This window comes from Miniopterus natalensis, chromosome 1 (assembly GCF_054644295.1).
Source record: "Miniopterus natalensis isolate mMinNat1 chromosome 1, mMinNat1.hap1, whole genome shotgun sequence".
NCBI classification, from domain to species: domain Eukaryota; kingdom Metazoa; phylum Chordata; class Mammalia; order Chiroptera; family Miniopteridae; genus Miniopterus; species Miniopterus natalensis.
Genome location: NC_142081.1, coordinates 158,343,078 through 158,366,332, shown reverse-complemented (window position 1 = coordinate 158,366,332; position 23,255 = coordinate 158,343,078). Strand labels below are relative to the sequence as shown.

The 23,255-nt window shown below is 46.6% G+C and overlaps 1 protein-coding gene across 3 annotated transcripts in view; it reads left to right on the top strand.

The window, feature by feature from the left end:
- SEPTIN11 (septin 11) overlaps window positions 1-23,255 on the top strand; it is an 89,816-nt gene that overhangs the window by 28,803 nt on the left and 37,758 nt on the right. For all 3 annotated transcript variants that reach the window (XM_087826830.1, XM_087826824.1, XM_087826832.1), the window contains exon 2: window positions 14,927-15,041. In XM_087826830.1, the coding sequence (XP_087682956.1) occupies window positions 14,927-15,041 (115 nt within the window). The remainder of the gene's footprint in view (window positions 1-14,926; window positions 15,042-23,255) is intronic.

The following is a 23,255-nucleotide window of genomic DNA, read 5'->3' as shown; positions in this document are numbered from 1 at the left end:
TAACTGGGCCACGGTGCTTGCTGCTGAGTGCTGGGAAGGGATGGTAGGGAAGCATGCCGCTGGAGCATTAATGCTCTGTCTTCGCCATCTTACGAGGCCTCGTGGACCTCACCCCCTCCATCAAACACACGTTGGGCATTTTAGCTCATGACGAATTCTCCTTCTGTATGGCAGCTGTTTTCATTGGAGGAGAGGGGGGCAGACTTCACTCTGAGAACCGAGTCTCTGTACTCGCTCATCCTAAACATACAGCAGTGGCTACATGTGACATTGTGGTAAGTCAAGTTCAGAGTAAGACGGTTTGAGGAATAGAGTGAAGAAATAAACTGGTCACTACAGTCAAGCTGCTAAGTTACTAAAATCAAGTAGGTTGAGGTATGGGGAAACAGGCCTATTCTTGTTTTAACTAGCCTGGGAATGCAGGCTTTTGAAGTTGCCAGTCCTGGGTCGATGCCTGGATATACATCAGACCTCCAGCTAACCCTCTGATTTACCCCCAGAAGGACTCACATGTCGAGACCACCTGGCATCCATCATCCTGATAACCATCCTGGACCAATCCTCGAGCTAAGAATGCAAGACTAATTCTTCTCAAGAATGCGCTTTTTACTCTAAGAAACTCTTAATGTTTCTTCCTTCTTTGGAATCTGGCAAAACTTCAGTGTTTTTGCCTAGTTGTGTTTCCCATTTGCAAACCCTAAGACCCTCTAGTAAATCTTTATCATTTATTTCTAGCAAAGCCTTCAGACTCTTGAGTTTATTCAGTAGTTTCCTGTCCTCAAGGAATTTACATTCTTCTGGGGGCCTAAGTATACTGCTAGGTGCAGGATGTGACAAGTGGCCCAAATACAGCAAACGTTTGTAAAAGACGGGGCAGTGGTGTTTAGTTTTAGGAAACGGGGCTAATGACGAAGATGGCATTTTGCCTGGAATTTGAAGAACGGGCAGGACCGACAGGGAGAGTTGGGGACGGACGCGTTCTCTGCAGAGGCCTTGTGCTTCGAAGAGAATCAGTTGTCCAGTTTGAGGTCTGGGTGGCGGTAGACTTGGAATCTGGCAAAACTGGTTTGAATGCTCGCTCTGACATTTACTTAAGCTTTGGCTTCTTCATCTGTAAAATGGAGCCAATAATCTGCTTCACAGGGCTATGAGGATTAAACGGGAAGATTTTTTTTTTAAAGGTCCAGGTGTGGTGCCTGACACCAAAGTGCCCAGTACACGATTGTTTGTGTATGTGATGGTTGGGGTGGAAGGAGGAAAACATTGAAACGTTTGAAGGGCAGACCAAGCTTGGTGGTTCTTGGAGTAGCTTGTTCGCTTTTGCTAAACTGCGCTCAGCATTGCGGTTTTTACGTAAATGTTCAGTGATTGCTTTCTGGTTGCTTGATCAAGGGAAATGTTCGACCCCTGTCTTTTTACATCTCTGGCTAAAGCAGTGGTAGGACCTGTTCCTTCTTTTCCCTGCCCTGAATATTTTAACCTTCATTATTCAGGTACCCCAGGCAACTTTGAATTGATTCTTTTAAAAGATACTGATTTGCTTCCACCTAGATCCCAGAATATGAGATGAAGTGGTTAGTGCTCTGCTGTCCGTGAGGAGTGAAGCTCCGCTAACTTCTGGTCCCTGTACACCTGGTTTTACAGTGACTGCCCCTTGAGCGTTTGTGCAAGCGAGCAGCCCCATGACTTGTGGCTGTCACACTGTCTTCCGAATTAATATCTGGGCTAAAGGGTGTGTGGGAAGTTGGACTGAGCATCCTGGGGAATAGCTGCCAAGCCTTATTTCCTTTCATTGGTGGTTGCAGTTGCCACATTGCACAAAACCCACTCCTGGTAATAACCAACCTAAGTATGTGCAGTTGGTGCAATTGTGGCCGGCGGGGTTTAACTCTGTGTAGCCACGATTACAGTAAGATGTATGGCCTGACCCTCTCCATGTGGGAGGGATTTGAGGCTTGGATTTTTCTCAAAGCCAAATGGCCAAAGTTGTTCTTCCTGTTTTTGCCCATGTAATGACCATTTATTTCCTCCCATCTGCCCTTCATTTTTACTATTTGAATAATAATTATTCTAGTGAACCATTGGGCTTTGGAAGAGTTTAATGGCAGCTGCTTGGATCAGTGCCTAAGACTTCTGCTAATTCTGTTCTTTCTTTCACCCTGGGCCTCACTTAGCTTTCTCAGTTTCCCCTTCCTGCAGAATGTATGAATTACAGCAAGGATCTCTTGCCAAGCTATAATCTTTCAAGTTTCGATTTCAGCTTAATGTTTCCCTGTAATCATGCTGTCAGAGGCTGTCAGAAACATATCCCCATTCACATATCCCATAACTCTTAATCTATTAATCTAGGAGCACTGAGGTGGAACTGGACCCCGTCAGCGAGGAGCCTGTGCTTTGTGGGAACAGCATGCTTGAAAATGTAACCTCTGCTGTGTGTTACACATCTTTTAGCATCTGTTTTTGAGAGCTTCTGGGATTTTAAACAGATCATTGTATATCGTAGAGGTTTCCCAGTGTCCTACTTGGGCCCTACTTGATTATGCAAAAATACCATGTTAATAATGATAATGAAATGCCTCTTTAAGGGACAGTGGAGGGGGCTGTGGGAACATTCTTTTGTGACGGCATGTGAAAAGAAGGTTTGTTTTACATTAGCTGATCTAAACAAAAAAGCCAGCATCTAAAATCATCCATCAATAGGAAACATTTGAGAATAGAGGAAAATTGTAATATGGCCTCTTGGGTCTGCTTCCCTAAGGACACCAATATGTGTGAGAAAAGCCCTAAACCCTTTTCCCTTAGAGCTGGGCGGATGCTTCTGTGATGTGCAGTCAGTGTTCCGCAAGGCAGAAGGTTGTCCGCTGCGAACGGGAGCAGTTGTCTCCTGAGAGGTTAATTGGTTCTGTTTCTTGAGAAGAGTCAAGTAAGGAAGAAATAAGGAAGCTTTCGCTTGATAGAATGGCAGGAATTGTACCCATAATGGAGTCAGTAGTCTTTTAGGGTCTCTGCAAGATAATGCATTTTTTTTTTATGCTGTGGAGGAAGTTTGCATCAAATAGCTTATCATTTGGAGCATTGCCCAGGCTGGTAATCTGGGTTAAAACCTTGGCTAAAAGGCAGTTCTATACTCCAGATCCTTTGGGCTGCTGCTCTGGTGGGAAGATCTGTGCATAAGTGTGTGCACTGGGTGGTAGGAAACAGAAAACTCTTTCACGATGCGACTGCTCAGTGACTGCTCCTAGATCTCTCCCTTCTCTCAGCACCGGGCCACCCAGTGACGGATCCGGGCGCGCACGTGTTTAGTTTTGTGTTGCCCATGTGTGTCACTCATGCTTCGCTTTAAGGGACGTTTGCAGTAAACTGAAATGTGAATCCGTTTTGAGGTCTTATATTCTCTCTCTCTTTTGAATCCTTCAGTTTCTCAGTTCATTGATGCCCACCCACGCCCTTTAGACTCTGTCCCCCTGCGGCCTCCCTGGCAGGCCCTCCTGTCTGTCCCCCCGTCTCCATTCCTCCTCAGCAGCTGCCCAGGTCTTGTCTAACCTTATCACGGCCTAGGTCCGACCTGACTCCCTCTGAGGAAGCCTTCCTTACCTTTCTGCTCTGGGCCCCGCTGTTCCCCATTGTCTCACCTGATGGCCTTTGTACTCTATTTCATCATCCAGCATCTTGCATTTTTCTGTTTTATCTCAGTGACATTTCTCCTAAGAAGGCTTAAATTCCTTAAGAAGCTCTTGCATTTCCTAGAATTCTTGTTCCTCAGGACCCACCTAAGTATTTGCAGTTTGCTTCCGTTATTGGAAGACTTCCTGCAAAGGCAAAGGTACTCTCTAGCTAGTTGTTGGCCGCCTTGTCACATTTGGTGTAAAACAGCCTCGGTAACTTGAGAGGTCTTGCTTACTGTGCTTTAACTAATTTCTGTCTTTTTTTCCACCTGGAGAACTTGGTCGTGTTTTGTTTTGAGTTAGGGAAATGCTAATTCTCCTTATTATATCTACGCTTAGGATATAGGAATAATATAGGAATAATAATGGGAACTGTGGTTAGCAGAAGCCTGAGGTGGCCCCAAGATCCCAGCCCCTGGTGCACAGCCCCGTCTGACTCCCAGAATTGTGAAGATGGTGAGACAGTCATCCCTTCCTTAGGCTTTGCTCCAGCACTGTTGACTTTAAGATATGATCATTCTGGCCGGATCTGACCTAATCAGTCCCTTTCAAGGGGTAACGCTCTTCCTGAAGGAGATTTGAAATGTGAGAGGGACACAAGGGATTCTCTGTTGCTGCTGTTGAAGGTGGGGTGGCCATATGACTGGTAACTGGAGGTGACCTTTTGGAGCTGAGCGCAGCCTCTGGCTGACAGCCAGCAAGGAGAGATGGACCTCAGTCAGTCCTACAGCTGCAAGAAATTGAATTTGGCCAACAACCAGAATGAGCGTGGAAGTGGAATTTTCCCCCAGAGCTTTCAGATGAGAACTCAGCCTGGCCAGCACCTTGCTTTCAGCCTGGTGATACCCTGAGTGGAGAGCCCGGCCATGCCATGCCCATTCCATGCCTAGACTTCTGACCTAATGAATAGGCGTCGTTCCAGGCACCAAGTTTGTGGTAATTTGTTACCTGGCAATAGGAAACTAAGACATGGCCCAAATTTATGTCAACAACCTCTATTCCATCCCAGTAGAGTTTTTCCAGGGCTGAGATTAGGATGCAGTGCAACTCTTGTCTTAGGAAGGCTGGAGTATTTTCACCAGGATTGTTTAGTAATGTTTGCACAGTGATATCAAATGTTAATTTGTGTATTTATTTCCTAAGGATGTGTTTACCATGGATTTGGCCATTTCTGGTGTCGTCCCTCAATTTTCAGGTGCTAGAAATGTACCCTTGCACTCAAAGATGTTCCATCTCAGCCAGGCTGAGGAACTGAAGATGCCTTGGGAGAGAAAGTGGCCAGGTGGTGACAGAGCCGCATCCCTGGCGCTTTTGTTTATGGCTGCCCGAGGGCTGGTTTGGATTTTTTTCTCCCTCTTTCTTGGAGACTATCATTACAAGGTCATTGCAGTAACTAAAAGCCCCTTCCATTTTCAGAAAGGGACAGAAATAAACAATACCTGTTGATAAAAATGGTGGCACAGGGAAGGAAATGGCCCATCCATAGGTCATTCCTCGATGGTGGATGCCTTTAGTGCCTGGAAATATATGAACTGAGCCACAATATTTCTCAGATAGGAAGCATGAGGAATTGATGCGTGACTATGAGGAGTCAAACTGTACATAAAAAGTCGAGGGGGAAAACCTTCCAACCGATACGGGCCCCTTCATTATCTTTGACCTCCTAGTCATCACTGTTTTGAAAAAGCTCGTCTGGAAAATATACCTCACTGTAAAGGCAGGGCCGACGAGACAAACATTACCCAGACGAGCAGCTGTGAGAATTTGGGTGGCTTTTCTCCTCTGCAGGATGGTAGGTGCTGTGTTTGAAATGGACTCGGATTATTGGGGATCCCCCTGGAAAGCCAGAGAGCTTTGAACTGACTGGCGACCCTCCCCCATGGCTGTCTCCTCAGCTCTCCTAGGTGGCCGGCCCAGCGAAGGATTTCTCACCATCTCTGAGATGTAGGGGTGTGAGAGAGCAGCTGTAGCATCTGTTTCTAATCTGATCGTGCCTTTATAAATACTTCTTGCTGTTTGTCACATTGCTTTCCTCCCACCCCGGCGTCTTCTGAGTGCTGCAGAATGTGTGCGAGCCCCTGGAATGCACATGTGGGCCTTGTCTCCCGAGCACGAGACTTTCTGCTGACCAGCACTTTGTAACGCCGGGCTGTTACAGGCGCTGGTCACTGGGACTCCGTGGCAGACTGGTCTTTGGAAACAAGAAAATGTCTTTTGTGATATGTGGTTGTTCATTCTCAGCATCCAGTTAGATTGAACCTCTCAGTGTTTACACTGACTTTTAGAAAAACATCCTGCCTGTAAGAAAAAAGTGCTCCCACGTTTTACAACGTTTGGGTTGTCACTCTTGGTGTGGCTATTTGCTGAAAGGCTGTTTTCCTAATGACCCCAACCTCCCCTCCCCCCAGCCTCCCCAGGATGCAGGGTTGTGAGCAGAGCTGGGGCTCTGTTTATTTCAGATACCTGCTTCTGGTTACTCATTTTAAAGTGTTTTTCCTCATTGTTTTGTGAGACATCTGATGGGACAAAGGTGGACAGTTACTGTTTTATGTGAAGGTGGAATGTGGAGAAGACAGACTAAAGACAGAAGGCAGGCGGGAGGGAAGTAAGAGAACTGAAGCCACACTGTGCCTTCAGGCCTTTGGTATCAGGCTTCACTCCACGGCCAATATGAATTCTTTTGGTGGACAGGGCACCCCGGTGCTGAGTGTTGGCCGTGGGTGTCTCTCCACTTGGCCCTGTGCTTAGGGCAAACCAGTCACCGTATCTGCCTTCTTATCTGAGAATGAGGCGGAGGGAAAGTATGATTTCTGGGAAACAAATTCGGGTGAGGCCTGATTTTGAGGGTAGTGTTAGGAAACGAGGAAGACCCAAGTTGTGGGTTTCCGGGCTCAGAAATAGAAATCAGCTGGTAGACTGAATGCACTGGTGTCAGTTAAGAGGGATGAGTGGGAAAGGTTGACCACAAAAAAGGTGTGATGGGCGGTTATTACATCTGGGCACAGAGGAGAGAAGCTAACCTGGGACGGGTGTCTTCAAGAAGCCTTCCCTGCCCAACACGGAGGACAGTGGAGGCTGTGAGGTGATTCACTAAGCCGTGGGCTTTTCCTTCTGCAAGAGGGCGGAGGCCTGTAAATTTATTCAGATTTTAGCAATATCCATGCCAATTGATATTATTTTAGGGCCTCTCTAACATGTTGAAGTAGATGTTGCCATTTGACATAAGAAAATGGGAAGTAGGACAGATCTGAATTGAGAATGGGGGTAGAATGGGTCCCGCTAGGAGATGTTGGCCTAGAGGTGCCTGGGCCACTGATGCGCAGGAGGGAGGTGGGGTCATGACTGGGGAGTTGTTAGCCTGTGGTTGGTCACTAAAGTCATGGGCAAGGAAGTCATCTAAGAAAAGTATGTCAGATGTTAATTCTTGCAGCAGCCCTGTGAGATAGTGCTGAGAAGTTAAATGACCTACCCTAGGTCCCACAGCTAAACAATGGCAGTGTTGCCCCGAGGCCTGGCTTCGTGTGTCAGACACTTTCCTCCATACTATCCTGCTTTTCTGCTCACTCTTACACTTTCAACGTGACTTGGTTCTGTTATTAGGAAAACTCATATTTTCCTCATATATTTTATACCTACCTACTTAGCTGCAATAAAAATTTGCAGGCTTACCTCTTTTAAAAATACATATATATTTTTACTCTTTGTGTATTATTGTTGTTATCAGCATTCCCAGATTTTTTAAATCTAATTTTTCTATTAAAAAAGTGTGAGACGTGTGTGTGTTTGTGTGTTTTTGGGGTGTGTGTGTGTAATAATTCAAACACAGAAACGTAACAATTAGAAAGTAAAATTTTCCTATAATCCTACCACCCCCAAAGAAAACCCCTACGTACCACAATATTTTTGCAAGGATCTGGAAAAGCAAAGCTTTTTCCCCCGTTGGCAGTCTTTTGGAGAGAGTTACTTAGAGATGGCACTTGAAATTGGGGCAGCCACTCAGTATTAATCAAGATCTTTTCTGGTGAGTTGGCGGTGTTTTCCAGGGCGGCTCCCTGGGTCTGGCAGCCGGGCCTGATGTCCCTGGCTGTGTGACTTAGGGTTGGCCCCTGGATGCCCCCTCTTCTCAGTCCTCGCTTCCAGCTGGGCTGCACTCAAGTTCTTTCCTCATATGGTTTTCCTCCTAACTGTTCCCCTCTCCTTCCTGGCTCTCTCTGTTCTGCTGCTTGTGTGAAACAGTTTCCTTGGGGGTTTTCTTGGCTCCAGCCTTGGGATTTCATGGTATAGATGTCAAAGCAGAGCAGCAGATGTCCAAGTCATCCCTAAAGAACACGATCCTCATTGGTAATGAGATGCTTCAGACGTTTATAGTATGAAAGCCGCCCCAGCAATGCCTCGCCTTGAAAACATCCCGATGCAGGCTTCATAGCTGTGGTTTGGGTTGATACTTTGCATTCCAGTGTCTTCCCTTTTGCATGGGAACTGAGGGCGTTGCCCATCTTCCCACCAACTTTCCCTCCTTTAAGAGAGACTGTGAAACCAGTTCAGTACTGTGCATTTACAAAACTGACCGATCAGGTATTTGGGTAAAACGTGCTTCTTGGACAGTTTGTGAGGCTAGAATTTCTCCAAATCCTGGGAAGTGGCCAGAAGCCAGTCAAGGATTTCTGAGAGGCAGCATGTTCTTCTCTTTGTCTCTTTTCAACAGGACCTCAAAAAGAGGCACACCCTCAGATGAAGGGATATGACCTCTTCTTTTCTCCAGGCGGGCGTCTTCTTTACGGAGAAAAGACAGAGAGCAAGGGGAGGATGCCCCGTGGTTCCATCTCAGCGCCACTTAAAATTGAACATTCATTTTCTTAAGACTTGGGTCTTCATCACTTCTACCTCCCCACAGGCATTGCTGGTCAGAAGGACTGTATTTTCATCTGAATGTATAAAACCTGCATATCACCTGTACATAGGAGCTAGCTACTAAATTAATGATGTTGAGCAATGCTGCAGACTAACCTATGTTTTTACATACTCCATAGACGGGTGGATTCGGCCTGTGTAGCATGACCAGTTAGTCACATAAATTCTAAGGCTGCAAGCACCCTGTGGGTGTCTGTGGGTGACCATTGGATTAACATCTGTGCCCGCGAGACTGTAAGGAATGCTTTGCTTTCTCACCATCGTCTCCTTAGCATTTAGCACAGTTATCCAGCCCATGTTGCTAGTCAATAAAATATTTGTTGAATGAATGAAAGCATGAGTAAAGATTTACTTTTCTTCTTGAAGACAGATGATTAACTTACACAGATGAGTTATTTCCTGTTTTGTTTTGAGGCTATAAATCCAGCTTTCAAAAATCTTGTGGAAGGCTGCAGATAGAGCTGAAGGAGAAAAAATGTTTTAAAAGCAGGGCATTTATAGAGGGTGGGTTTTTAACTTGTTGAAACCAAGTCATAATTTTTATATAGTTGGACAAGCAAAAATGAAAAGGTCAGGTGGAAGCAGAGAGGTGTGCACACGGATTTTAGGTGTGGAGTTTCCCGGGATAACTGATGGAAACTCCCTTTCAAGGGTCTTTGAGAAACTGAGCGCCTTGGTCTGGCAAGAGAACCTAGACGGCCAGGAATTCTTCATCCCGGGCTGGCTTTCCTAAAGCACAAGGACAGGTTTAGATTTATGCGTCTCTGACGCCCAGACTGGAGAAGCCTTAGAATTAGCATTAGAATCAGAGACTCTGCTTAGAGGTCATTCGGTTCAATCTCCTCCTTGGACAGATGAGAAAATGAAAGACCCGGGATTAAGTGACTTGGATCCATGTAATTACCATAAAATGAGGCGTTGGGAAGAACAGGATCAGCACCTCTTGTCAACAAAACCTCCAGCTCTCTCAGTGAATGAGTCACAGAGGTGAGCTCTTAAATTAAAAAATAATTTAAATTTTAAAGGGGGCAAAGATCTTTCTAAACTGCAATAGCCGTCGTTAAAGGGAAGAACTAAGCCTGTTGTTCTCAGCATTCGTTAAAACATACATCACCCTGGTAACATCTCGGGCTTCCGCCGCCCGATAGGGATCAGCCGCCTCGATGACCAGACCGCCCCGACCGAGGCCCGCAGCCTCCAAAGTGAAGGATCGGGGCGCGCTGGCGAGCGATGGTGAGTGGAGGCCAGCGGGGCACATCGAGCGGCTGATTCAGGAGGCTCTGGGCTGGATTAAAATAGAAGCAGAAGTGAAGCTGGGGATCCGAGTGGCTTCCAGCCGAGAGCGAGGCAGGCATGTGATTCTGCGGCCCCCCCCTTTGCAAAGGCCTTGCCCCGGCCGGTGAGGGGGTTTTCTCGCTGCTGCGGCCCTCCTCCCCCCTTCCGTTTCCTTTCTGGGCACTCTGTTCTCCCCTCTGTGGTTTCTCCTCCTTGGTTCGTCTGAGGGCTCTGCTGATGGGCAGCTGCTCCCGGCAGGCCCAGCAGCCACGGGGGAGCTCCTCCATCTCAGACTCTGAAATGACGCCGTCTCTTCCTCCCACCTGACTTAGGGAAGGGAAGCCCGGGTTTCCCGAGGCCCCGTTGAAGGCTAGGCGCTCTCACACGTGCCATTTCCTTAGCTCCCTCCGCCCTCCAAGCGCTCCATTTCTACTGATGGAGAAACACATGCGAAAGCAGGATGCAGAGCTGGGATTCAAACCCGTGGCTGCCCGAGTCCCGGCCTCCTGCCACCCTGCATCTGGTTAAGCGAGGTTTGGAACCGGGGAACACATTTTCAAAGCAGCGCTCGGAAGTAAGCGTGGGCACACATTCTTACATAATTTGTTGTATAACTGTTTCAATAATGAAGTCAACCTGGCGGCGTCTGAAATACTCACCAGGTATAAAATTCAGAGTATACGTTCATAATAAAGTGGCCCTTTGGGCATAGATAGCGTTTATCTGGAAGGCGTCTGCAAACGGGACTTTTGTTGCCTGGTAGGTTGGGGCGCTCTGCTTTCCTAAACGGTGCCTTCTGATTTTCCCCAGCCGAAAGCTGCCCCCTCCCCCCAGGACCACCCCATAGTTAAAGTCATGGTGTTCGTCACTGTTACCCTTAGTAGCATTACCTTATGTCCTGTCTCTACGGCTACATTGTATCCCCTTTAAAGGCAGGACGAGTGTTTCTCGGTGAGTAACAAAAATAGCACATTTTGCTCCCTTAGTGCTTTGAGCGATGAGTATTTTTGAATGAACAAATAATCGTATCCAGGTGATGTTCTGAAAAGAGAAAAATGAGATTGTCAAGTTAAAGATTGGTTATTTTATTTTATACCACAGAGTTTAGTCACAGCCCATTTCAAGGTAGAAGGGGCGTACAGATCTTTTAAGTACGACCCTAGGTAGGTTAGCAAGTGGAGGATTAATCAGCTAAGGCCTTCCTACTGAGCGGCTTCGTGTTGGTCAGAACTAAGCCTGTATTATTGGCTTCATGTGCCGTAGTTGCAAAAATCACCATCTAGTCTCAACCTTGCCAGGTCCAGTGAAAATATACTTGGAGCTACTTTGCCGATACTGTTCTTGACTTCCGCCTCTTACGGTTGCCAAAGAGTGACAATTTTAGAGAATTTTTTTCTTTTCTATTTTAACATTGGATTTTTATAACACTAAAACCATTGTCTTGTCTGGAGCTACTGGGAACTTAGGTCAGCGATTTTTAACCCATGCGCTGCAAGAATTTTTAAAACATGCAATTTTTAATACCTGACTATGTTGCCAGGGCACTGATCTCTTTCTCCTCAGATTTTGGGGGGGGGGGGGGGCAGCATTCAACACAATAGCTCTTGGGTGTGAACAAGTCAAAATTATACCAATTTTTTTTTTTTTTGTCAGATTGGCAAAATATATGTTTTTTGTTGTGCTGCAGAATTTTAGTAATAGTTTCTGTGTGCCATGAGACGAGAAAGGTTGGAAGTCGCTGACTCAGATCATCATGAGATGGCAGTGACGAACGTCACATTCACGTTTCAGCTCCCCGCGCACTAGCTGTGTGACTTCGGGCAAGTTACTAGGCTTCTGTGCGCTGTTTTCTCACCTGTAAGTTGAGACTGGGTAATGATAGTAACTGCCTCATGGAATTGTTTAGGTACGTTATCTAGTCCATTCATGCTTAGGGCTTTTCTGGAACGTTGGAAATGCCCGTAGCCGTTAGCTGTTACGATGATGTGGGTGGAGCCCCAGACAGCTCCAGCCGCCCCTCATCCGATCACTGGTTTCCTTTCCTTGGTGAGGGGCATGTTCACTGAAATGTCACAATAAAGACAGTGGTGGAGATACAGTTCCAGTGGGATATGTAGACATTGGCTCTTCCAGATGGAGAAAATAGTGTGAGTCAGTCTGATGGGATAAACCTGGGATTGTCCCAGGAAGGTGAGTAAGTCAGCTGACCGGCAGTGTCAGGTGCGCGTTGGGGGCAGTGGGAGACCCAGCAGGAGCGGAGATTTGGGGTTCGCCCATGGAGGTCCTGAGGCGGAGGGCCGGGCGCTTGGGCTGTGGGCCTTTTTGCTGAGGTCCCTTTGGCAGCAAGGTGCAGAGAGCATGAGAGGGGCTGGGGCCTGGCTGGGCCAGGAGGCCTGTCCATTGAATTAGCAGGAAGGGAGAAGAGGGTGTGGCATTGAGAGCACTTTAGAGCTGATACCAGGGCTGGGTGGGGCCAAGCACAGGTGAGTGCCACTCACAGAAACGGGGAGCTCTGGTTCCCTACTTAGGAGAGCAGAAATACGATTTCAGCTCCGTGAATGTCAGTCTGAGGTACCGATAGGACAGCCCAAGAGAAGGTCCCCCTTTGATGGAAATTCAGAGCTGGACACAGGCAGAGAGGTGGGCTTCAGAGAGAAAGTTCCCCGATTCTGAGAGTGGTAAAGACAGAAGAGGTGAGGTTCTCAGGGCCCACGCCACAGAATCAAGAGACCCCATGGGCTTTGGACAGAAGCGGCTAAGGCATGAAGCAGGAAACATGGGCCCATCAGCCCCGGAGGGCAGGGATCTGATTCAGCTGCTCCTTGTGCGTTAAACGCACCTCTCCTCACATCTCCTGCGAGCCTTCCAGTGTGTCAGCCTGATCGTGGACCAGAGGAGAAACGCCTGTGTCCCTTTTCCCCATCACAGGCCGACGGGCAGCAACTCCCAGGACTCCTTTCATGCTGGGCAGAGAATTAGGCTCAGATTGCGGAGTTTTAAAATGGCATTGTAAGATTTACATATTTTATGTTACAGTGTTAGAAGACAGAGGCTCTGAAGACCTAACTTCAAATTTAAAAGATTTCAGGACCAAACTGTGTTATAACCCTTCATTTTGTGTGCGGTTTTTCAGTGGGTATAAAAATACTCGGTGGACGTGTGGGTGGTTTCTCGTGCTTTGGAAATGGTGAGAATGTGAGATGCTGAGCGTTGGGCTCCGGGATGAGAGCTATAATTACTAACTGATTCTTGACCAGGATTGGCTCATGGGTGGATATCTGAGTCTAAAAACCCAACACCCCAGAATCCAGAGCAATAACCATACCCCCTCCTGATCCCTGGACATTAAAATTGTGGCAGAGAGGAGAGGGAATGTAGGGTGATGGTTCTTCCTCGCCTTGTCTCCTTGAATGCCGTTTGCTGAGTGAGTGAGTCAGGGACGTGACGGAAATGAAGGCTGGCGTGGCCTCTCCCAGCCTGACACACAACAGCCCCTGTGCAGCTGTGATGGAAAGAATTCTAAATATAACCCAGACTCATTTCAAATCTCCCTCCCCCAGGTCTTGGCGGATGTGGTACACACCCTAGAAATACCTGCTGTCTGAACCGTTGAGGGGGACCCGAAGAGGAAGGGACGGGTGATAGAGCAGAATTAGGGCCCTGTGGTGTCTGGGGGAGGGCGGGCCGGCTACCAGGCCTGCTGCCCACTGGGGCCTGCTCCGGAAGCTGCTGGTGAGCTGCCCACCGTGCCACCCTGTTCAGGGATAAGTGCCTACCCTTGAGGCTCGTATTCACTGTTGGCAGGTCTCAAGGAAACTATTCATAGACTGAGCATCTGTTCCCTGTCCCATTGACCTCAAGCCTGCAGCTGCCACCATGTATTCAGGCAGTGTGATGGCTTTTAGTCTTTTTCACAGAATCAGGATTTTAGAGCTGGCGAGGGCCGTAGACATTATACTGTTCATAAAGCAGTCCCTTAAAATCACTACGTTCGAGGAGTCCCATTTCTCTGCCTATATCGTGACCATAGCGATTTGGAAATGGAGTCTCAGCCATTGACTAATTCAAAGAAATCGCTCTCATCCTTATCTAACACAAACAGGCATAATGAAAACCATTATTTTATTTTTTTAAAATATTGACTAAGTGACCCTGGGCAGTGCTTTTTCTTTTTTATTAAACCGTGTAAATTTGGGGCTCTTGCTTTTTTTTTACCCAAACGTCAGTATTTTGAATATAAAGTTCATTGGCAACCTGGTAACCAGAACACCAGGAGTCTTGTTTTTAGGAAGGTTTTCAATATCCAGTGTCTGGAATCCCAAACCAGAACCACGGTGGTGTAACTGAAGGACCATCGTTGACCTCTGCTTTCCTGGGAAAGAAAGGTTTCACAGGTCACCTCCAACACCCACGGGATGCCTTCAAAGTCGTGGGGGCCGTCGGCACCATTTAGAAAACAGATTAGGTCACCCAGCTTTTGAAATATATAACTCCTTAGTCCAGCCTCCTTCGGGAAACTGGGAAGGCGGAATGAGGAGCCCTTGCGAGGAGCTGTGTAGGGCAGGACAGGCCAGTCCCGCTAGTGGAGGGGATGCGACCAGTTCATGGGCTGAGCAGTTTTAAACATGTTGCGTTATGGTGGTTACAGAACTTCCACAATTGTAACAAAGCATGTATCCACTGAGTTTCTGGAAGATTGTTCTTTATTTTTTACTCTGGGTTGAAAGTAATTGAAAGCTTTTTTTGACTGTTCAGAGGTATCAAAATGGTTGGAGTTTTTTATGTCTCTTAATACGCATCTGAAATAGCCGCCTCTGGAGGCTCAGTTTCCCCCGGACCAGCGCGCGCGTAACAGGAGCTGAGGCGCGCTGGGGCGGCCTGCTCCGGGCGCGGCGTGACTTTGTGGAAGCAGCGTGGCTTTGGGATTGTTCGTCCCGTCAGTTGTGTAGGAGCCGAGGAGGGTGTGGGCAGAGGGAAGCCCTTTCTTCCATGCCCTTTAGAAGAAAGGAAGGGAGAGGGTAATGTCAGGTGGCACAGCTCATGGGTTCTCAAACATTTCCCCTCTGAAATTCCAGAATGAAGAGCTTCGAAACTTGTCCCTCTCTGGCCATGTTGGATTTGACAGTCTTCCTGACCAGCTGGTCAACAAGTCGACCTCTCAAGGGTTCTGTTTCAACATCCTGTGTGTTGGTAAGTGACTCACCTGCTGCCGGGCACGGCGCCTGACCTTCAGCGGGCAGGTGCCTCAGAGGGACTCATTTCAGGGAAATAAGCAGAAGGATATTTTACTCCATTTTTATTTTCATTGTAAAGCAGGACAGTCATACCCACTCTGCCCCACAGTTACAAAGGTGGAGACTTGTGTTTGGGTCCATGCTTTGTAAGTTGCGTGGTGTTACTCAAATTATCTTTATTTGCGTCACACAGTCAAGTTAGTGGTCAGTTTAATGTTGTTATTAAAACATTTATTTTCATTTTTGATGGGGTGGTGAGGGGACTTAGACCCTAACGAGACACTAGACAGTAAAAGAAGAAACTGGGGAAAAGAAAAAAAAGAAAGAACTGAGGCGTGGGTAAGATCACTGAGAAGGCCTTTAGGAACTTACTCCTAGGGCCCGACTGCAGGGCCGCAGTAACCTGCCCTGGAGCCTTTTGTAAGAGGTCCTGCCTACAGTAAGTCAGTCTGAAACTACTCTCCTTTAACATACTTACAATGTTTAAAATTTTTGCTTTTAGAGCAAAAGACAACTTAAAATTCTGTTTTATATTTAAAATAAACTTTCTGCCTGAATTGTCAAATTAATCTTTTGTCCTTCAGTTGGAATCTAAAATTGACTGTAGCCCTGGCCGGTGTGGCTCAGTGGTTAGAGCGTCGGCCCTCGCTCCGAGGGGTCTCCGGTGTGATTCCTGGTCAAGGGCACATACCTGGGTTGCGGGTTCGATCTCTGGCCCCAGTCAGGGTGCGAGCAGGGGGGTGGGGGCAACCAATTGATGTGACTCTCACACGTGTTTCTCTCTCCCTCCTCCCTCCCTTTCATTCTCTCTAAAAGTCAATGGAAAAAACATCCTTGGGGGAGGATGAACCAAAGAAATAATAACAATAAAAAGTAAAATTGACCTTCGTTTATTCCTGGTAGACAGATGGCAAAGGCCAAACATACCTGACTTATTTGCACCTTCAGTACGTTTTGTTTGTACCCTTTAAACATTACACAGTAGCGTAGGCCTCTGGCCGTGGTATTTCTCTCCTGCTTTCTAACCGTGTCCCTTTTAAACTAAGAGGAGGAAGGAGGAAAATAGAAATACAAGTCCCCTGTTGGTTTGAAGCAGAAATGTCCCTGACAGATGATGGCCTTTCCTTCGGCCTGTCACTCCTGGTGAATGACCAGCTAAGCCGCGGCGAGGCGGTGTGGGCTGCGTTGTCCGGTTGCCGTTGTCCCCTGGGCATGTACTCCCGAGACGTCCTCTGAGGTGGACCAAAAGGAATTCTGTGTTTCTCTGTAGCCCCGTGGGCCGTCCTTCACCCAGGCTGGGCAGAATGTACCAGACGCACTTCTCGTGTCCAATGAAATGAAATGGTTTTAGAAAAGGTGTGTGCTCAATGTAAGAGCCGCCATTTATAAATACGATATTCATTGTGGGGAGGGGCAGGATATTTTCCGGTTTGAAAGTATTTGAACAGGTTGAATGCAGCCGCTGCACTGGGCGTTGTTTGGTGGAAAGCCAGCGTTGATTTGCACACAGGCCAGCCCGCTCTGGCCTGGTGTCTGCAGCCCTGTGTGAGAGGAAGGCTGGAGGAGACAGGACCGGCAGCCAGTTCTCATGCTTTCTTTCCCCTTTCCCTGCATGGAGCCGTTTAAAATTCAGCAGGGGACCTCCTGAATGGCAGCTAGTTCTGAGGAGTGGCGTAAATGAATTGCCTTTTCTCTTATGGTAAATGCTCCTTGCAAAGCCTGCAATTCTTCATTAGCATAGCAATTTGTTGGCAATTTGTTGATTTTTCTATTGAAAAGTGGGCTGAATTGTAGACCAGTTACTATTCTGGCTTCTCTTTTCTGCCTCCCCCAGCCTTGTCTTCAAAATCAGCTTCACAAATACGTGTGAGCTGTGTTGCAGCTCCTGCAATAGGGGAACCTTCCCGGGGACTGGCCTTGCTGGACGGACCTGGCTTGAGCAGGGGTGTGGTGTGAAGTGGGTGTGCTGGCTCCTTGGCCGACCCCGTGCGTGAAACAGCACAGTGGTCACGCTGGTCAGAGCTCCTCACCAGCCACGTCCAGGCTGCCCTGCTGGATTTGCGGAGCAGCTGCTGTTGTGACTCACCTGGGTGGGTGATAATACCTATGAGTCTTAGATTTTTATTCCGGTTCCATTCTTAGACATGTTTAAAACTAGTTTTTTAAACTAACAAAAATAGTATATCTTTTTTGTTTCAAAAAAATAACCCCTCCTTTTCTTCTTTCACCCTCATTCCCATTCCACGGAAATAACACTGTGAAATCCTTCTAGAAACTGTCTACCTCTTTCTGTACTTGGAAATTATTATTGGAGGCGTAAAACTACACCAATTTATTGTTATTAATTATTATTATTGTTATTATCATCTTGTAGTTCTCTAGAAGTCCAGCGTGTTTCTCACTGGGCCAGCTTCAAGGCATCCCCAGGGCCACGGTCCTTCCCAGAACCTGTAGGGAGAGTATGTGTCCTTGCTTGTCTGGCTTCTAGAGGCTCCTGCTTTCCTTGGCTCTTGGACCCTTGATCTTCAAAGCCAGCAGCCTTGCATCTCTCTCTCTTACTGTTCTTGTGTTAGGAAATTTTCCATAGAGAATTGCTAAAATCCTGTTTAAACTCAGCTAAGACTCTTCCTCAGCCTCCAGTCACCAAAAAGGTAATTCACTGAGTTGTGTAGTTGAGTACAGTTGGCTCTCGGGATCCCGAGAGTGTCTCCAGGGCTGTGTCTCTGGTCTTGCCCCTCCTTGCTTCTGCTTGGCTTCGCGCTCAGGCTTTTTCTTCGTGGGGGCGGCGTGGCCTCCAGCAGGGCGGCCAGCTTAGCAGCCCCGGAGGAAAGAAGACGCCATTCCTGACAGGTGTCACCGAGGAGTCACGGGATGTCCCTGATGGACCTGAGTCCGGTGCCCGCTCAGGGTGGGAGACGGCGAGCCCAGCCCCCAGACACAGGAGGCTCCCTGTGGGTAGGAAGACTGATGAGAAAGCGGGTGGGCACGGAGAGGCATGCGCTCCCTCACAGTTGCATAAGCACGTTTTAATTTTGGTTTAGGGAGCATGCTGCTCACATTCTTCTGTGTTTTCTTTTTCTTAATCCACAGGAAGACCTGGCTGTCCTTCCACGCCAGTCATCCAACAGATTCTTTTCCTTAACTCTGGAGCCCTGTGGTTGGCACCAGCATCAGCTCTTTGGAATGTGGGGGTGTCGGCGTCAATATCAAGCATACTTATCCTCAGGAGTAGAACACATCAAATCTTTTTACCATAAATATTTTATGGCAAAGTATCTGTATAAGAAAATAACTCTCCTTGCCAATCAATAGTCCATCTATTTTTAAAGGAAGAGTCTATGAAAAAGCATCCTAGCTGATCAAAACATTTTGAGAGCCACCCCGAGGGGCAGGTGTCGTATTCAGCTTCGGAGCATCCATGGTGCTGTCTTTCTTCTCGCCATCCCACTGTGCGCTTGTCGTTTTTTACACAGTGTGTGCATGTTCGGTGTTTATAGCATCATTATTTTCGTGTGATAAATATGGAAGGAAATTGAGGATTTTTTTAAAAAGTTCTGAGCCTAGTAAGGAAACTGATGATGTTTATCAGAAAGGTCTTAGAATTGTGATTTTGTTTTGCGGCAAAGACACCACGTAGGTTGCAAATAGAGGAAACGAACCAGGGCAGAGACTAATCCTGGCATGAGTTTAGCCTAGTTTTGAAGGCTCTGAATGACACGGCTGTTATTAGCACCCGCCTCCGATGCGCTCCGGAGAGAAATGGAATCAAGAGTGAGAGCGCGTGTTCACTTCGCCGGGAAGGGCATTCTCGATGCCCGTTTGGGCACAGAGCGCCCGGGTTCACAGCTCCCTCGCTCTCCATCGCGCTGACAACACACCGGATCACCCCAAAGCTGCACTTTGGTTTAAATAAAGCCTCTTCTGTCTTGCCCATGCCGTATTCCTCCAGAGAACCTAAATTAGTCTTCAGCCTTTCTTCACAATTTTACATTTAAGTATCTTTCTCATTCATTTCCCAAAGCGGCACTAGCTCTGCGAGGGACGTCAGCACTGCTGCAGCTGTGCCGTCCCCCGTGGCACCCCTGCCTGACGACCGGCTCAGTAGCAGGGTCGCAGTAAATTAGGAATACATCTTGAAAATAGGAATTCTTAAAATAACCAAACCATCATTGTCTTGAGGGAGTGACAGAAGAGGAGCAGAAAACAGACCAGTTTAAGGCCGTTTTAGCGAAGGCTGTCGTGTCAACTACACTGTTGCAGGATACAATCAAATCGTGAACTTTTCTTTTAGCCCATGTTGCTTTTCCAGGAAAGGATATAAAGTGGTTTACAGGGTGAAACGAATGAGTAAGTGAACAAAGATACAATTAGCCCTCCAGAAGAAAGTGGAGTCGGGTAGAGTCAGAGCTCAAAGCCGTCAGGTCAGCCTATGGCAATTAATTCTGTCAGGAATACGTTGCCTGTCCGCCCGTGGTCAGAGCATGGAGGAAATCCACTCATTCAACACATGTTAGTCAAGCACATATTCTGTGCCAGATATAAGTTAAAAGTTTAACGGTGACAGATTTTAGTATCTGTAAAGTTAAAACAAAATAGTTGCTCGAGATGAAACACAATTTCACCTGGGAAAAGTTTCTCCCTTGGATTTTCAGAAGAGAGATATGGTAAATGTCCCCACATCCGGGTCTAGGTTCCTGAGTGTCCCCAAGACGGTACAGTCGATCCGTGCAGTGCCAAGTGTCACATGCTGGGCTTTCAAATCCCTCATGCAGGCTGGTGGGATTAGCCAAAGCATGTTTCATCAAAGGCGATGCTCTGCGGAGATCAAACAACACGGCTTAGGTACATAGCTCTCTGATTATCTGGCTCCAACCAAGAATAAGGTTGAGAATATTTAGGGCAGGTGGACAGACCTTCCTGCAGTTACTCGGGTGTCATTCAAGTAGCCGGCCTTGGCAGTCAGAGTAAAAGAGGCTGCATCACAGATAAAACTCTTTGATCAGTCTGCAATTCCCTGCTAATTAATAAGACAGTCCTTCTGCTTGTTTGTTTTTTTAATGCCCAACTTAGGGCTTGTGGATGAAATAAGCCCGAGGATAGAAAGGGAGAGGCGGGGCTGCTTTCCACTGTGATGTGGGTGTCATGCTCCACCAGCACTGGCAGGGGCAGGAAAAACAGAAGCCACGGATAGCACTTCAGGAGTAAATCTCTAATTATTCTAACAACTAAGCATTTAAGTAGATGGATTTACAACAGGGAAAAAAAAAACCCTCCAACAGGAATTTACAACAGGAAAAAACAAAACCAGCAAACTCTGAAAAAAAATCTACCAAAGTGGCAAATCTCAGTATAAATGATTATCAGGATCATCTTTCTTTCCAATTAACTTTTAATAAATGCCAGGTAGTCTGCTAGGGAGTTTGGAAATGCTTCAAAGTTGGTCTTAGTCATTAATTTTCTCAAAATATTGTGATAGCTATTTAGTTTGAATTGGAACCTATGCCTAGTAGGCTTTCGGTTGCTCAGAAAGAACAAAAGCGTTCTTGAGGTCCTCAAAAGTATAGAAAATGTCCTTTCAGAGGCTAGAGAGAGGCCTCAAAAATGAATGCACCGAAAAACTCTCCTAGTTCTATAATTACATTTATTCCAAAAGCTGTCATTTCTTACTGAACTGCTTTTGGTGAATCACACTGCTCCTGGAGTAACTGTGTCTAATTACAGCTTTTAAAAGCACAGGACCTAGAAATGGAAAGTAAAGCACTCCGAAATTTAAAGGAACAGTGGTTTTCCAACCCACTGATTAACCCTGTACTATAAGTAGGGCCTGGAATGCTAATTGTTCATAATTTCCTCCCTAAGGTAAGTGATAATTAAAATTACCTTGCCTTTAAAAAAAAAAAAAAAAAAAAAGGCATGATGTTCCTCATTGAGACGTGCTTAACTAATTCTCAGCCTAGTAAATGAGATGGTAATTTCCATCTTGTCATGGTACCCTGGAATCCTGGCCATGGAAACTGAAGGCGTGATTGCTGTCCTTACGGAAAGAGATGAAAGTTGAATGGGTCAGTTTCTCCGGACAGAATCTTTACCTTACACAGAGACCTTTATAAAGCAGTTCTGCTGTCATGCCTTTGTCCGTGGTCTGAAAATAGGTAAATCGTGAAAAGAAGTTTGTTACACTTGAGAAAGTTACACATGTAACAGGTACATAAAATGCCTGGAGTACCTACAGTATTGAATTGCCTACCAGAGTCTAAGTATCTTAAGAGTTGAGAGCCTTGTTTTGTTTCTGTATCCATTACATAGTAACTTGGTTTTGCTCAGAGTTCCCCTGTTAGGCCATGAATCGTGGATATATGCCTGTTGAGCTCTAGCATGTTAGGGAGCGCAGACTAGGTTAGATTACTCTTATTGCCAGGCCTTTTTGGTAAGAATTTCCAGGAAGGTAAGGAAGATAGGAACCGTCTGAACTGCTCCCCAGCCAGACTTCACGGGGATCTGGAATGGCATTCAGGATATTACAGAAGTGCAAGCCGTGTCCGTTGTCTGTCTCCATTCACCATTTTATGCCCAGCACCTACGCCTGTCACATAGTTAATGCTCAGGTATTATTAATGAATGAATTTCAGATCCTAAGCTCTACTGTGTCTGCCTGCTCTCTTTCTCCTGTATTCCCAGCTAATGGTCTGTCAGCAGCATCTGTGATTTACCTAAAGCCGTTGCTGCCTCCTGACTTCTGCCTATTCCACTTCTCTCTGTATATCTTTTCTTACGCCATGGCCATATGTGAAGGTTGTATCTCTCACTCAAACCGCCAGAGAGAGGAGCTCTGACAGAGAGGCCACTGCCCAGGATGGAGCACTGGCCCAGGGCGTCATGATTAGGCCTTTGCTCAGGGGACTGGCCCTGGTTGAGTTAGTTACCTGTGGTCACTAGGTATGAAGTATTGCTTGCTCATCAGAGGAATGTGGTGACGCAGACGCTTAGAATATTATTCCCATAATAATTAGGGTCTCGTCGGTATTCATTCAGCCATGTCCCCGGCCAGATCCTGAGGCCTGGGAGAACACCACAGCGGCTAGTCCATTGTCGTGTTCCCAGACCTTGGCACGGAGCTTGGTACATAGTAAGCAGTGGAAAAATACTGGCTGAATGAAGGCTGAAAGAAGAGGAAATACTTTGATCATCCATGTATCCGGGGCCCAGTGGGAAAGGTTAAAAAGGAAGGCAAACATACTTGAACCACTCATCCTCTAAGTGAATCATTGTCGTCAGTGGCAAACCACATAAGGCTGCTAATTAGAGAAAGCTCAGATCCAGAAAAACTCCTACTTCACTTTTGCATTATGTTGGAAAACAATGAGTAATATGGAACTTCTCATTGGTAAGGGGCCTTTGCCATCACAGTGGGAGACTTGCCTCAAGGCTATAAATCCCAAAGTTATTTTTCCCCCCATGGAATTGTCCCCATCCTAATGGGCATCATAGGAGTCTTTTAGAAGAGAAACTTTTCCTGGGATTTGTTGGAAGGGCTGTAACATATTAGCATGTTGAAATTGAGCTGGAAATCTAATTGGGAGGTTTTCCAGATTAAAAATAAAAAAGACTTTCCTATGGATAATGTTCTTTGATTCCTACTTCCCTTTTTCCAACATCACATATTCGGTCACTAGCACCACCTCCAGTGCCCAGGGTAGGGTGGGGTCTTCCTCATTGCAGACTATTTTTGACTCAACATAAGAATTAGAATTAAGGAGAATTTTGCTTGGTTTTATTATGAAGGTCCGGCTAGTTTTTCTTGGGTCTCACCGTTTGATTAGCATAGTGGTACGAGGTACCTGCCACCCTGCTCTGCACGTATTAGGGTCTGTAAACACTTAATGACTTGAATTACCAATGTGAATTAATAAGGCCAGCGTTGCAGGTCATTTAGCATAATTCAGTTTCACTGTCACAGACATCACCCTGAAATTGGGAGACCTATCTAAGAAATGTTTGCCACCTTGACTCCAGCTGACTAGGGGGAAAGAAAATGGCGATAATATAGAAGATTCACACAAATTCATAACTATAACTGGAAAATATTAGGCAGGTGGTTTTTTCTGTAATAGGAAAGGCAGGATGCTTTGTTGGCTCAGTGTAGGTGTTAGCGTCACGCAGACTTGGGTTA